This window comes from Macaca mulatta, chromosome 10 (assembly GCF_049350105.2).
Source record: "Macaca mulatta isolate MMU2019108-1 chromosome 10, T2T-MMU8v2.0, whole genome shotgun sequence".
NCBI classification, from domain to species: Eukaryota; Metazoa; Chordata; class Mammalia; order Primates; family Cercopithecidae; genus Macaca; species Macaca mulatta.
In genome coordinates, this window is record NC_133415.1 from 6542133 (window position 1) to 6556655 (window position 14523).

At 52.4% G+C, this 14523-nt stretch overlaps 1 protein-coding gene across 1 annotated transcript in view; it reads left to right on the forward strand.

Annotated features, from left to right (window-relative positions):
• The window catches only part of PHF21B (PHD finger protein 21B), a 131056-nt gene that overhangs the window by 76259 nt on the left and 40274 nt on the right, over positions 1–14523 (forward strand). Inside the window, exon 3 of the mRNA XM_028827608.2 lies at positions 14102–14194. Coding sequence (XP_028683441.2) covers positions 14102–14194 — 93 coding nt within the window. The remainder of the gene's footprint in view (positions 1–14101; positions 14195–14523) is intronic.

The window sequence follows — 14523 nt, forward strand, 5'->3', positions numbered from 1 at the left end:
ATCATTTGTATTCAGTTACTGTGCCCAGAAAACCCTTCTTTCGCGGTGCAGGGTACATACAGATTCATTCCTCACTTGCTTGGGGCAGTCGTCTCTTCTCTCTCTCTCTCTCTCTCTCTCTCTCTCTCTCTCTCTCTCTCTCTCTCGGGGCAGTCGTCTCTCTCTCTCTCTCTCTCACACACACACACACACAGACACACACACACACACACACACACACACACACACACACACACCCTGCACGACGGGGCAGTCGTCTCTCTCTCTCTCTCTCTCACACACACACACACACACACCCACCCACCCACCCACCCTGCACGACGGGGCAGTCGTCTCTCTCTCTCTCTCTCTCTCACACACACACACACACACACCCACCCACCCACCCACCCTGCACGACGGGGCAGTCGTCTCTCTCTCTCACACACACACACACACACACACACACACACACACACACACCCTGCACGACGGGCTCCAGATACTCGTCTCCCAGAATGATGGAGATGAGCTAGGCATGGAGGTGCATGACCAGCCTCAGGCAACTCCCGCACCCCGCTTACCACTTCCCCTTCCATGTAGGCGAGACCTTCCCATGGACTTCCGTCAGGTCGCGGGCAGCACGTTCTGATGCTCTCTTCTGGTCTGTTTCCCCAGACCGTGGGCAGAACCTCTCATCTGTGCACAAGGGGCCCAGCGCAGGGTGGGTGTGCAATGAACACTTGCTGAGTTTAGTCAGTGCCAAGGGCTTCAGGAAATAGAAGAGGCCGAGCGCAGTGGCTCACGCCTGTTACCCCAACGCTTTGGGAGGCCAAGGCATACGGATCCCCTGAGGTCAGGAGTTCGAGACCAGCCTGACCAACATGGAGAAACCCCATCTCTACTAAAAATACAAAATTAGCCGGGCGTGGTGGCACATGCCCCGTAATCGCAGCTACTAGGGAGGCTGAGGCAGGAGAATCGCTTGAACCCAGGAGGCGGAAGTTGCAATGAGCTGAGATGCGCCACTGCATTCCAGCCTGAGTGACAGAGCGAGACTCTGTCTCAAAAAAAAAAAAAAGGAAATAGGAGAGATCTTGGCTGTTTTCCCAGCGGGGCGGGAGCATTTGCCAATCCAACCAGAAGCCCGTCCCCGAGGACAGGACCCGCTCTCCTTGACGAGTGCCTTGTTAGAATGTGAGGCCCCTTTGAGGGGCTTGCGGGCACCTCTAGGATTGCTAGAATGTTCTGTATCTCGGTCTGCAGGGTGGTTACTTGGGTGTAGATGTCTGTCAAATCCAGTGAGCTGTGGTCTCAGCTCTGTGCCAGTAGAATGTAAAAGTAGAAGTAAAATGGGCCCTTACTCTGGAGGGCCAGGGGTTGGGGATAGGGTGACTGGGGTCCACCCACCCTTGCATACCTGCCCACACCGCAGCTAGCTCCAGGAGGCCTCTGCAGAGAGAGGAGCACCTGCTGGGCCATTGTCGGCATTCCGTGGTGCAGGTGCAGAGGTGCACCCTCAGTTAGATCCCAGGCCGTCACCAGTGTTCCATGGCACAAGTGCAGAGGTGCACCCTCAGATTCCAGGCTGTCGTTGGCATTCCGTGGTGCACCCTCAGTTAGATCCAGGCCATCGTTGGCGGTCCATGGCGCGGGTGCAGAGGTGCACTCTCAGTTAGATTCTAGGCTGTCGTCGGCATTCCGTGGTGCAGGTGCAGAGGTGCACCCTCAATTAGATCCTGCTGTCACCGGCGTTCCATGGCACGGGTGCAGAGGTGCACCCTCAGATTCCAGGCCGTTGTTGGCATTCCATGGTGCACCCTCAGTTAGATCCAGGCTATCGTCGGTGTTCCGTGGTGCACCCTCAGATCCAGGCCGTCGTCAGCATTCCGTGGTGCACCCTCAGTTAGATCCTAGGCCGTCTGAGGTGGGGATGATGAGGCGGGACTGCATGAGCCCACCTTATGTGGGAATTAGATCTCAATGACCGCCTATTTTGCGAGATCTGGAGGTCGGTGGGGACAGGCAGAGGTACTACTATCAGTTGGATTTTACTGCTACTGTGATTTGTTTGGAAGATGCGTGCCTGGCGGTTGCGGCCCCCCCAGATCCAAGGGCCCAGGTAGGGGGTTCAGGGCCCCCTGGCTAGGAGGGAATAAGGACACTCTGATAGTGGGTGAGCAGTCTCTGGGGACACAGGGACGAGTAAGTACCAACCACTTCTGTTTTTCCTCTTACCCCAGGCTCAAGGGAGGCAGCGCCTCTCCTCTGGGGTGGGGCATTTGCCCCCCAATCTGCTCTCTCCTGGCAGCCCTTGCAGCAAGCCCATGGCCCCTCTTAAAGATCAGATTTTGCTGCATCTTTAGGAAACATGACCAGAGGGAAAACTAACCTCCGGGTCTTCCCAGTGGAGGTTCAAGGCCTCCAGCCTCTGCCCCAGGTCCTCTGTGCAGTGACATGGCCTCACCCACCCTCTTCAAGGCCTCAAGTCTGCATCTTTCCCCGTGCCCTGCCTTCCTTCCTGGGGGATGTGGTTTAGAGATGACCCCTCCTGTCCAGCCCCTCCCTGGATTTTGGACATTCCCAGCAGGCTGCTGGCTGTGCCAGTCCTCCAAGAACAGGGCCCACGGTGGGAAGGATTGCACAGGAGGCTCCTGGTGGGTTCCTGGGCCCCTGGAGTCCAGATCTCTTCCAGATGGCATGTTTTCCAGTTGAGTAGATGCATACGTGGCCGTTTTAGCTTGTCTCACGGACACCCTCCACAGCAGAACTAGTGACCTCAGAGGCTGCCACTTCCTTGCAGAAGTTTCCAGAATACACCTCTACACATGCACCTGTGGTCACTGGGGACCTCGCAACCATTTTTTTTACAACCCCCCCCCAAGATCACAACCCCCAATCCTTAGTACATGATACCATTCAGAGTGTGTGTTTTTTGCTAAATAGCATAAAATTACATCCTTTCAACTTAATCAAACTGCTCTGCAACGCCGAGGGCCGCCGAACGGGTGTTTTAAATGTCAGCATATGGTAGCCACTTGCGTTGTCTGGCACTTTTTGATTAAGAGCAGCTCCCCATAAAGGCCTCTGCGATTGGTTAAGTGGCCCTGGGCAGCCTGCCTCCGCCGGCCTGGCTTTAGTCAGGGTCACCGAGACCGAGCCGGGTGGGAGCTGCCTGTGCCTGGCAGCTGGGCTACAGTGGCCACAGATCTTTATTCCCACAGTGCTCTCAGTAAACAGAATTGCCTTAGAGCAAGACATCAGCAGCATTCTGGAGTCAGAACTTTAGAAAATGACTCTTCGTGTGGTCAGTGTGGCTCATGCCTGTAATTCCAAGGTGGGTGACTCGCTTGAGCCCGGGAATTCGAGGCTGCAGTGAGCTACAATTGCGTCACTGTACTCCAGCCGGGGCAACAGAGCAAGACCTGGTCTCTGAAAAGAAAGAAAACGACTCCTTGTGGGGCTTGCTGAAGCTGGCTTTGGAAGAGGGTTCCTGTTTTAAAGCCCAGCATTGAGGTCTCCTGAGAGTCCCCTGGGCGTAGCTCACCTCTCCGGAGCTGCCGGCTATCGGGGCTGTCCCCAGCACCCTGGGAGAGAGCAGGATTCAGGTTGGGGAAGGGCTGCGGGCCCGGACAGCTGTTCCTGGCAGGAGACGATACCGAGGTCCAAACAGGCCTCTGCACCTCGGGGTTGGGGGAGGGGGATGCCGCCCTGCGTCCTGCCCTTTCAGGGGATTGGCCAGCAACCTGTCGGAAGAGGTGAGAGCCCTTCTGGTGCTTGCCCCAGACTCACACTCAGCTCCTGGGCGTGGATTCAAGGCCCCCAATGACAGGGCCTCCACCTGCCCCTCCTCACCTCCTTCACTGCCCACCTTTGGGAGCTGTAGTCTCCAGTTCTCTGAGCCCCTTGGCATACCTGCTGCTGGTGCCTCTGCCCCTCCCACCATCCTCCTATCCCGCCTCTCGACTCCTATGCGCTTTCCTGACTGCCCATGGTAACGTTCCCGTCCAAATTGCAAAGTCCCACTCAGACACCCCCTCCTCCAGGGAGCCTTCCTGCTTCCAACTCTAGACAGAGCTCCCTCTGTCTCCTTTATGCATATTTATTTACTGTAAAATATGCAGAGGGCCCTATAATAAGCCTCCACATGTTCTCCACCCAAATGGGTAAACAGGGAGGTTGGGCAGTTTGCTTCCGATCACTTTCTTAAAGGCTAGACCACTGTAGAGGCAATAGGCATTCTCCAGCTTCCTCCCTTCCCTCTCCCCTCCCCAGGGGCAGCCGCAGTCATGAGTTGGGTATAGACCCAGCCCTGGTTGTGTGCGTTTATGGGACACCAGCCGGCCACACCCGCCGCAGTGCTGGCTCTGCCTGAGTCAGGCCGTGGGTTCGTGTTGTTCACCCGAAGGGGTGTCTTCCACACTCTTGGTGACCGGGGCAAGTCTGGTTTCTTCCCTGTAGCTGCTGGGAAGTTTTCCATTGTATGAGAACTTTCTGGTTCCTCTTCTCTCTCCTAGTGACAGTGGGTGGATCCTAGCTTTCCTGGTTGCAGCTGCTGCAGGGGCTGTCCTGTGCTCAACAGAGTTGCCCCCGGCTGGAACTGCAGGCCTGGGCTCACTGCCTCACCTCATCTGGCGACCTGTCGCCTCCCCTCCCTCCAGCCCTGTGGACCCTCGCATCTCTGTGGGTCCCTCAGGCCTGCCACCTCATGCTGCATTGCTGTGGGTGTGCGTTGGCCCACAGAGGTGCCCAGGACTGAGAGGCAGCAGCACCATTGGAACGACTCAAGTGCCACCGGCTGCTGTTAGAACACCTGTGTGCCGGGCATCTCCTGGCACAGGGAGCTCCCCTCTGGCCCTTGTAACAGGGACAGCAGTGCTTGCTCTCTTTCTTTGGAGATGTGGGGAGCGATGCGTCTGGCATGACCAGGGCCAGTCCAGGAGTGAAATTCAAACGCAGGCGGGTTGGCCTCCCCTGGTCTTTGTCGCAGATATGCCGGGCGTGGTGGTAAACGCATGTGGGCTGGAGGAGGCACGGAGCAGCCAGCTGAGACAGGAGGAAGTGGCAATTTCTCTGGAGTTTTACATGCACTCGCCGTGGCCCTTGCTGTTCTCTCCTGGATGAGCTTGGGGTTCATGAAGTCAGGATGTCTGAGTGAGAGTGGGGGACATCAAATGGGGACGTAAAGGCCAAGCCTAACCACACTCATGCAGCAGCAGCGGCCCGTGGAACCAGCTTGTTCGTTGCTGACAGTGATAAAGGCGGCAGTTGGATTTCATCTGTGAATAATGAACTGGTTTCACATGACAGTGAAAGTGGTGCTTATGTTCTATTAATATTTATTAGCTGTTATTGATGTTGGAACTGACTTGTTTTCTTTGCCCCACATCACAGCAGTTCTATAAAGATGCAAAGAAAATTGCAACTCGAGAAGCAATTAAATCACCGTGCTCTGTGGCTGCGCGTGGCGGCTGGGCCATGTGGAGAGGAGAGCAAGGCCGCCTTCCATGGGGGCTTCCTGGGGGCTTCTGGGAGGCTTGGGGCTGCCTCTCCGCTCACCTCCCCAGCCTGGTGAAGCTCAAGTGTCCGGAGGCCTGTGGGTCCTCAGCCCCGGCAGTGGAGCCTCAGCGGTGAAGGGTTGGGGGCCTCTCAGCCCCAGGGCCTCGATGGTGGGTGAAGACTGGAGAGCCTGGTCTTACCCTTGTCCAGTGAGGGTCTCCATGGGAAACACGGCCCACTGCGAGGAAGCAGCCACAGAAACCCCGTGCTTTCTGTAGACAGTTGTCCTGGTTTCTTTAAAAAGTTCCTTTAAGGCATGTGTGTTGGCTCATGTCTGTAATCCCAGCACTTCGGGAGGCTGAGGCGGGCAGATCATTTGAGGTCAGGCGTTCGAGACCAGCCCGGCCAACATGGCGAAACCCCGTCTCTACTAAAAATACAAAAATTAGCCAGGCGTGATGGTGGGCGCCTGTAATCCCAGCTACTTGGGAGGCTGAGGCAGGAGAATCACTTGAACCCGGGAGGCGGAAGCTGCAGTGAGCCGAGATTATGCCATTGCACTCCAGTCTGGGCGACAGAGTGAGACTCTGTCTCAAAAAAAAAAAAAGTTCCTTTCATGGGAAGAAGGGGTGCTGTGGGGCTGTTCTAAATGGAAAGAAGCAGAAGAGACCCACAAATGACAGGGCTTGTCCTGGACCAGGTCCTGCTTGTAAATAACAGGACAGTCAGGCAGTTAGACTGTGGCCTGGCAGTTCGAGGACGGCGGGCGTGAGGCTGGTTCTGCTGTGTGGGGTGGGTCCTGGTGGTACGTGCTGAAGTGGGAGTGGGAAGAGCTCAGGGACCCTGCACAGCTGATGTCAGAGCCAGTGCTGGAACCCCTCTGCTCTGCCACAGCTCCAGAGCCAAGTGCCCAGAGTGCTTAGAAACTTTTATTAAAAACAGATTTTTCCAGAAGCACGTGTGGCTTTTGACCTGGAAGGTTGTGGAGTCTGTACCAACACCTGTCTCCTCCCCCGTGTTTGAGATTCCTGGAGATTTCCCCAGCTGCCCACACCCCCCACCCCTTAGCCATGGCAGGAAGAATTTGAAGTTATCTTTGACTTATGGCCCCTTTCCCCCCCCCCCCCGCTATTAAAATGCTTGGAGCTGTAAACATAGTCACAAGCTCATTGATCTTGAAGAAAGTGCAGCTGTAAAGTACCGGGTGCTGGCGAAATCGCCTCTGAGATGACTGTTTCTGCTGGTGTCGATAAATTCCAGCTTGGAGCAGAAAGGTCAGCCCTTGCCAGATAAAATGGCTTTCAGCTCGCTAATTAAAGGTTTGTAGGGAAGTGGAAGAACGCACTCAGGTAGGCTTGGAGCGAAGAAAACACGCAGAAATGGGAGAGCCTGAAGCCAGCTTAGTGCTGGCGGAGAATGGACGGTTGTTGGAAGGGGACGGCAGTGTTCAGGAAAGAACCCACCGTCCCAGGGGTTGAGGAGGGGCCTGCGAGGCAACCCTGTTTACAGCAAACTTCCCCGGATCATGGGGACTTTGGGCTTTGCCTCAGAATCATCTCTCCTTTGGTGATGGAGCTGTGGGTCTGCGGTTGCAGAGCCTACTCCTTCTGCCGACCTAGCTCAGGGTGCTGGGTGCTTGAGGGTACCCCATACTTGGTGCTCCCTGAAGAGCTTCAGGGCACCTCGAGTCCCAGGCAGGGGCACACACACCGCGCTCAGGTTGGTTTGGAGTTTTGGGGGAAGCGCGTGGCCAGGCACTGTTTGTTCTGCCGGCCTCCCGCGGGTGTGGATGTTCCCCCAGGGTAGGTTGTGTCTCTTTCTTGGTGACTGACTAGGGAGGATCAAGTGGAAATAGCTCTCCCTGTCATCTCCTCCTCACCTCCCTCTCCGGGCTCTGCCTCTCCACCGCCTCCATCCCTCCCTCCCGTGTGGGTCTCCCCTCCTTTCCCTGCCCCCTGCTGTGACCTCCTAAAGTAGGGGGACAGGAGTTGCCAGGGTCCCAAGTCAGGAGGGAGGGTTGAGCCTTGACAGATATAAAGGCTCAGAAACAGACACAGAGCCAAAGACGCTCCAGAGAAGAACTCATGTGGAAACACAGAGCCGTGCACACCCAAGTGGGTATTGGAAAAGGCAATAGCTACTTACAAGCAACATCCGGACAGATACAGTCACCCCCAGCCCACATGACAACACCTGAACACAGACACGGCCACCTCCGGCCCACACAGCAACACCTGGACACAGACATGGTCACCCCTGGCCCACACAGCAGCACCCAGACATGGCCACACGGCCACCCCCGGCCCACACAGCAGCACCCAGACACAGACACAGTCACCCCTGGCCCACACGACAGCACCCGGACACGCCAACCCCTGCCCACACGGCCACCCGCAGTCCACATGGCAACACCTGGACACAGACACACAGCCACCCCCGGCCCACACAGCAACACCCAAACACAGACATATGGTCACCCCTGGCCCACACAACACCTGGACACGGACACACGGTCACCCCTGGTCCACACAGCAACACCCAGATACAGAAACGGCCACCCCCAGCCCACATGGCAACACCCAGATACGGACACGACCACCGCTGGCTCACGCAGCAACACCCAGACACACATGGCCACCCCAGGAAACACAGCAACACACAGCTACCTGTGGCCCACGTGGCAGTACTCGGACATGGACACATGGCCGTCCCAGCCCACACGGCAACCCCTGGTCCACAAGGCGACGTGTAAAACACACATGGCTGTCCTTTGCCCACCCAGAACCATCTGCAGAGGCAACTTGGCACGGCAACCCTGGAGGACTCAGGCACGTGTGGGCTTGGAAAACATGACAGCACACACCCACCTTGCCTGGAGGGCCACCCCATACCTCCTCACGGGCTGGACCACGTCTGGAGGCTTTATCTGGGGCGTCTGAGTGAGGACGGAAGCCCCAGCAAAGCAGGTTCTCTGGCACCTGTGGGATCTGCTGGCCAGCCCCACCCACGTGGAAATTTCTCCTCCCCCGGGCCCCAGGCCTGCCCCTCATGCACCCACTTACGGAGAACCTGCCTCAGGAATCTACTGCAGGGACGTTCCCACCACAGAACCTGCTTCCCTGGGAACCCACGTGCTGCGTAGGCCTTCATGCCACAGCGTGCGCTTCCCTGGGAATCTATTGCAGGGACATGCCTCATGGGCCTTCCCGCCACAGAACCCACTTCCTCGGGAATCCACCTCAGGCCAGGCCATGTCGGCCTTCCCACCGCAAAACCCACTTCCCTAGGAATCCACCACAGGGACGTGTTGCGTGGGCCTTCCCACCACAGGACCTGCTTCCTCTGGGCCTGCAGCCCCAGGTGGGCGGAGTCACCTGGAAGCTGGCTTATCAAATGGCGGCTCCTGCTAGCCTCCCACCCCCATGGTCTGTGCTGGCCTGGGGCCCCGACTGTTGACCAGCTGGGTAAATGGCACTGGCTGGCAGGCCAGGGGCGGGGAGATCAGAGCCTTCCACACACCTTGCTTTGTGGAAGTTGGGGGGACACTGGTGGTGGAGTTCGATGTAATGGGGAGGACAGTCCCCATAACCCCCATCTTTGAGACATGCATTTGGGAAGGTGGGCATCAGGTGGCACCTGAGGTGGTCTCAGTGCTGCCCACCAGGGTGTGCCGGCCGAGAGCAGCAGGCGGTGTTATAGATTGGGAGCTGCCTCATCAAGTGGCCGAGGCTGTTTGTCATGTGCTCCACATTGCATAGAAAGCTCTGTTTCAACAAATGTCCAGAGTGAATATCTAGGGGAATGTGGGTCATTGGGTTCCACGCAGAGAGGCAGGCAGCTGGCTCGGAGGACATGAGCCTCTCAGAGTTTTGACCCCATGGGGCAGGTGGCAAAGAGGAGGCAGGAACCGTCCGAGCATAATCAGAGAAACAGCTCTGTGCATGGGGCCTGAGACCCTCTGCCGTGTCATTTGAGGATGGATGATATTCATTGTAGGGGTGGAGAGATATTGATAAGGAGAGAAATGGGGAGGGAATTTTTAATAGCTTTGTGGAGGTATAATTGATACACAATAAGCTGCACGTGTTTAGAGTGTACAATATAAGTTTGACAAATGTAAACCCGTTGCCACAATCAAAATCATGAACACATCTTTCTCCCTGAAATGTCCTGGTGTCGTTTTGTAATCCCTTCCTCGCGTCCCTACACCATTTCCACAAAACCTGGGATCTATTTTCTGTCACTTTGTTTGCAATTTTCAGAATTTCATATAACTAGCATCATACAGTATGGATATTTTTTGGAGTCTGGGTTTTTTTTGGCGGTGTTATTTTGTGATTCATCCATATTGTGTGTGTCAGTAGTTTGTTCCTTTTTATTGCTAACTAATACTCTGTCGTGTGAAGATACTATAGCTTGCTCATCCGTGTACTTGTTGGTGAGCATTTGGATTGCTTCCCGTTTTAGGCTGTGACACCAAGAGCTGCTGTGAACATTCATGTACAAGTCTCTGAACGCGTACCTTCCCTTCTCTTGGTGAATGCTTGGGAATAGAATGGCTGTCTCTTATCGAAAATGTCGTCGTTTGCCCAGGCTGCCATAACAAAAATACCATGGACTGGTTGGCTTAAGCAACAGAAATCAATTTCTTATGGTTCTGGAGGCTGGGAAGTCCAAGATCAAGGTGCCAGCAGATTCAGTTCCTGATGAGGGCTCTATTCCTGGTTTGCAGATGGCCACCTTCTTGCTGTTTGCCCATGGCAGAGAGAGAAAGAGGATGAGAGAGAGAGGACACAAGCTCCCTCATGTCTCTTCTTATAAGAGCACTGAGGGCTCCCCCCTCATGACCAGATCACCTCCCAGAGGCCCCATCTCCAAATACCATCACATTGAGGGTTAGGATTTCAACATTTGGATCTGGGAGAGGACACATACGTATGTTCTGTTCATTGCCATACATATGTGTAACTTTTTAACTGTCAAACTGTCTTTCAAAGTGTGTCATTTTATGTTCCCAACAGCAGTGATTGAGAGTTTAGTTGCTCTACAGCCTCACCAACACTTGATTTGGTCAGTCTTTTTAATTTTAGTCATCTGAATAGGCTTGTAGCAGTATCTTATTGTGGTTTTAATTTGCATTTCCCTAATAACTAATTATGTTTAGTATTTTTTATTTGCTTATTTGCCATCAGTAGTTGTTCTTCTCCTCCTTCCTCCCCTGTTCCCTCGCCTCTTTCCTCCCCTCCTTCCTCCCTTCCCTCCTCCCTTCCCCTCCCTCCCTTCCCTCCTCCCTTCCCCTCCCTCCCTTCCCTCCTCCCTTCCCCTCCCTCCCTCCTTCCCTCCCTCCCTCCTTTCCTCCTTTCCTCCTTTCCTCATCCTCTTACTCTTCCTCCCCCTCTTTCTTTTTCTTTCTTCATTTTCTTCTTCTTGGATCTCACTTTGTCACTCAGGCTGGAGTGCAGGGATGCGATCATGGCTCACTGCAGCCTCAACCTCCTGGCCTCAGATGATCCTCCTGCCTCAGCCTCCCAAGTAGCTGGGACTGCAGGCACTTGCTACCATGCTCAGCTAATTTTTAATTTGTTTTTTTTTTTTTTTAGAGACTATGTTGCACAGGCTGGTCTTGAACTCCTGGCCTCGAGTGATCGGCCCACCTCAGCCTCCCAAAGTGCTGGGATTACAAGTATGAGATACCGCCTGGCCCAGTATATCCTCTTTAGTGGAGTATCTGTTCAAATATTTTGTTCATTTTTAATTGAGTTTTTTGTTTTCAGATTATTGAGTTTTGAGAGTTCTTTCGTATATCATGGATAAAGGCTTTCATCAGATAGGTGATCTGTATGTGTTTGTTTTCCAGGGCGTGGCCACTTTTTGCATTTTCCTAACATTGTCTTTCCAACTCTGGGAGTTTCTTATTTTGTTGAAGTGAATTTATTATTTTGCCCTCATATCAATTATTATTTTGCCCTTGTATCTAAGATTCTTTGCCTGACCTGACATCCCAAAGATTTATCTTACATTTCGTGTAGCGGTTTTATAGTTTTGGTCCCTACATCTAGATCTCTGATCCATTTGTTCTTTTTTTGTTGTTGTTTAAATACGGTATGTGGTACGGACTGAAGCTCTTTTCTGTTTGATTTTAGTATATGAGTATCTCCTTGTTCTAATACCATTTTGAAAAGATTATCTTTTTTTGTACTAAATAAGTTACTTTTTTGGGCTTTGCTGAAAATCAGTGGACATTGTATGTGTAAGTCTACTTTGGACCTCTATTCTGTTCCATTGATCTATTTATGCATCTTCACGCCAGTACCACACTGTCTTGATTACTGTAGCTTTATAACAGATCTTGGAGTCAGATGATGTTAAGTCTTTCCCTTTCGTTGTTATTTTTGTTTGTTTCATAGTTGTTTTGGCTATTCTAGGTCCTTTATACTTTCATATGCTTTCTAAAGTCATCTTGTCAATTTTTTTTTTTTTTTTTAAATACTGGCTGAGATTTTGATTTGAGGTTGTGTCGAATCTGTAGATCAATCTGGGAAGAACTGAAATCTTAACAACGTTGAGGCTTCTGATTCATAGTTATGGTATATCTCTTTCTTAAGTCTTTAAAAATTTCTCTCAGCGATGTGTGGAAGTTTCTAGTATACAGGTCTTATATAGCTATTGTCAGATTCTTCCCTATTTCTTGTTTTTATTTCTTGATGCTATTGCAAATGGCATTTAAACCTTTTTGAATTTCTAAATGTTGGTGGCTAGTATATAGAAACACAACTGATTTTTTTTTTTTTTTTTGAGACGGAGTTTTGCTCTTGTTGCCCAGGCTGGAGTGCAATGGTGTGATCTCGGCTCACCGCAACCTCCACCTCCCAGATTCAAGCGATTCTCCTGCCTCAGCCTCCTGAGTAGCTGGGATTACAGGCATGCGCCATCACGCCCGGCTAATTTTGTATTTTTAGTAGAGACGGGGTTTCTCCGTGTTGGTCAGGCTGGTCTTGAGCTCCCAACCTCAGGTGACCTGCCCACCTCCGTCTCCCATAGTGCTGGGATTACAGGCGTGAGCCACCGTGCCTGGCCCACAACTGATTTTTATATACTGTTCCATCCTGCAATCTTGCTAAACTCATTTATTAGTCCTAACAGCTTTTAGAAAAATCCGTTGAGGCCGGCATACGGTTTTTCTTCATCCATGTGTTATTTTAGCAAATTACACGGACTGACTTTCAAATGGCAAAGCAGCCTTGCAGTCCTGGGATAAACCCAGCTTGTTCATGATGTCTTATCCTTTTTGTTGTTGTTAGAATTGATTTGTTAACATTCTGTTAAGAATTTCCGCATCTGAGTTCAAGAGAGAACCTCACCGATCCCTGGCCACTGATAGTTTGGCTGGATCTGAGCAAGGGGGTCCCTCTTTCCCCATTGGGCAGGCTCATGGGGTACAAATGTGGCCACGTAGAACTGCTCCATCAGGACCGAGCGCAGTGGCTCACACCTATAATCCCAGCACTTTGGGAGGCCGAGGTGGGTGGATCACCTGAGGTCAGGAGTTTGAGACCAGCCTGGCCAACATAGTGAAACCACATTTCTACTAAAAATACAAAAGTTACCCAGGCGTGTTGGTGGGTGCCTGTAATTCCAACTACTCGAGAGGCTGAGGCAGGAGAATCACTTGAACCCAGGAGGAGGAGGTTGCAGTGAGCCAAGATCACGCCACTACCTTCTAACCTGGGCAACAGAGTGAGACTCCATCTCAAAAAAAAAAAAAAAAAAACTGTTCCATCGGGGCTGTGGGTAATGGTAGTTCCCACAAAAGGAGACTTTAGACAAGTGGGTACCCCAAAACACATCTCCTATACGTGTGTGGGCCTGGAATGGAAGGGTACCATCTCCCTTCTCCTTACCCTGAATGTCCTCCCTGCTCCTGGTGCTGCCATCCCATTGTGTGTTGGCGAGACCCCCCATTGGGCTGGGATTTGGGGGGACATGTTGGTGCACACACCCAGGCCGTTCCCCCTCCTGAGGGACCCAGTGCAGATATGCACCAAGGGCCTGAAAAATATCCCTGCCTTTTTGGTCCATGCATCCCTGTATTCAGACTCTTCTACAGAAATGCTCTGTGATGTGGAAATGGATTTATCCACAAAGATGTTCGCTGCAGCATTGTTTATTCACTGGAAAAAGATGGGGCTAGAACTCAAATTTCCAAGAGTAGAGGATTGGCTGAGGAAATGCCATTATGTCTGCCGAATGGAAGATCCCATAGCCATTAAAGGAGTGATTTATGAAGATCGTAGCGACATCACACCTTGTCCTTAAGTGAAAGTAGAAAAATAGGTTACAAAATTCTATATATAGCTGTATGAAAAATTCACTGAAAAGAGGAAGCCGACGTGTAACAAAGGGTAATTGATTTCTGGGCAGTGCTACTCTTTTCCTTTCTCTAGTTTCCAAACTTTCTGGAAGGAATGTCGATTACTATTGTGATATTTTAAAAATCATAAGAAAGGGAAGAGTAGCATTTGCTGTCTCCAAGGCAGCTGCCCCCTGCTTGGCCAGGCTGAGGGCGACGGATTCGGTCTCAGCTGCTCGTCCCGTCTCAGCGCTGACCTCCTCTATCTTTCAGGCTTTGGGAACGATCACTGCAGTGCCTGTCACGGGTCCTCAGGTCAGCTCCTTGCAGAGGTTGGCCGGGCAAGGAGCGGCAGTGCTACCTCAGGTAAGCAGCCCTCGGGCGGGCCCTGGGGTATCCGTCTGTCTGTCCCCGCAGTCTCCGTTTCTCACCCTTCAGCGCTGAGGTTTCTGGTGGGCACTGGGCCAGGCGGAACCCATGCCCTGTCAGCTGCAACTTCCCCTCTCACCTCTTCTATCCGTTCTTCAATGGAGACATTTGGACCAGATACATTTTTTTCAGCAAGGAATTGGGAAATCAATTTAGTGGGTCATGACCAGAATTTTTTTAAATGGAATAAATGAGGCCAGACTAAAATAGAATGGAAATATCAAGATGCATCCTATGCCTTGTTTTTTGAGCAACTTGATTACAGA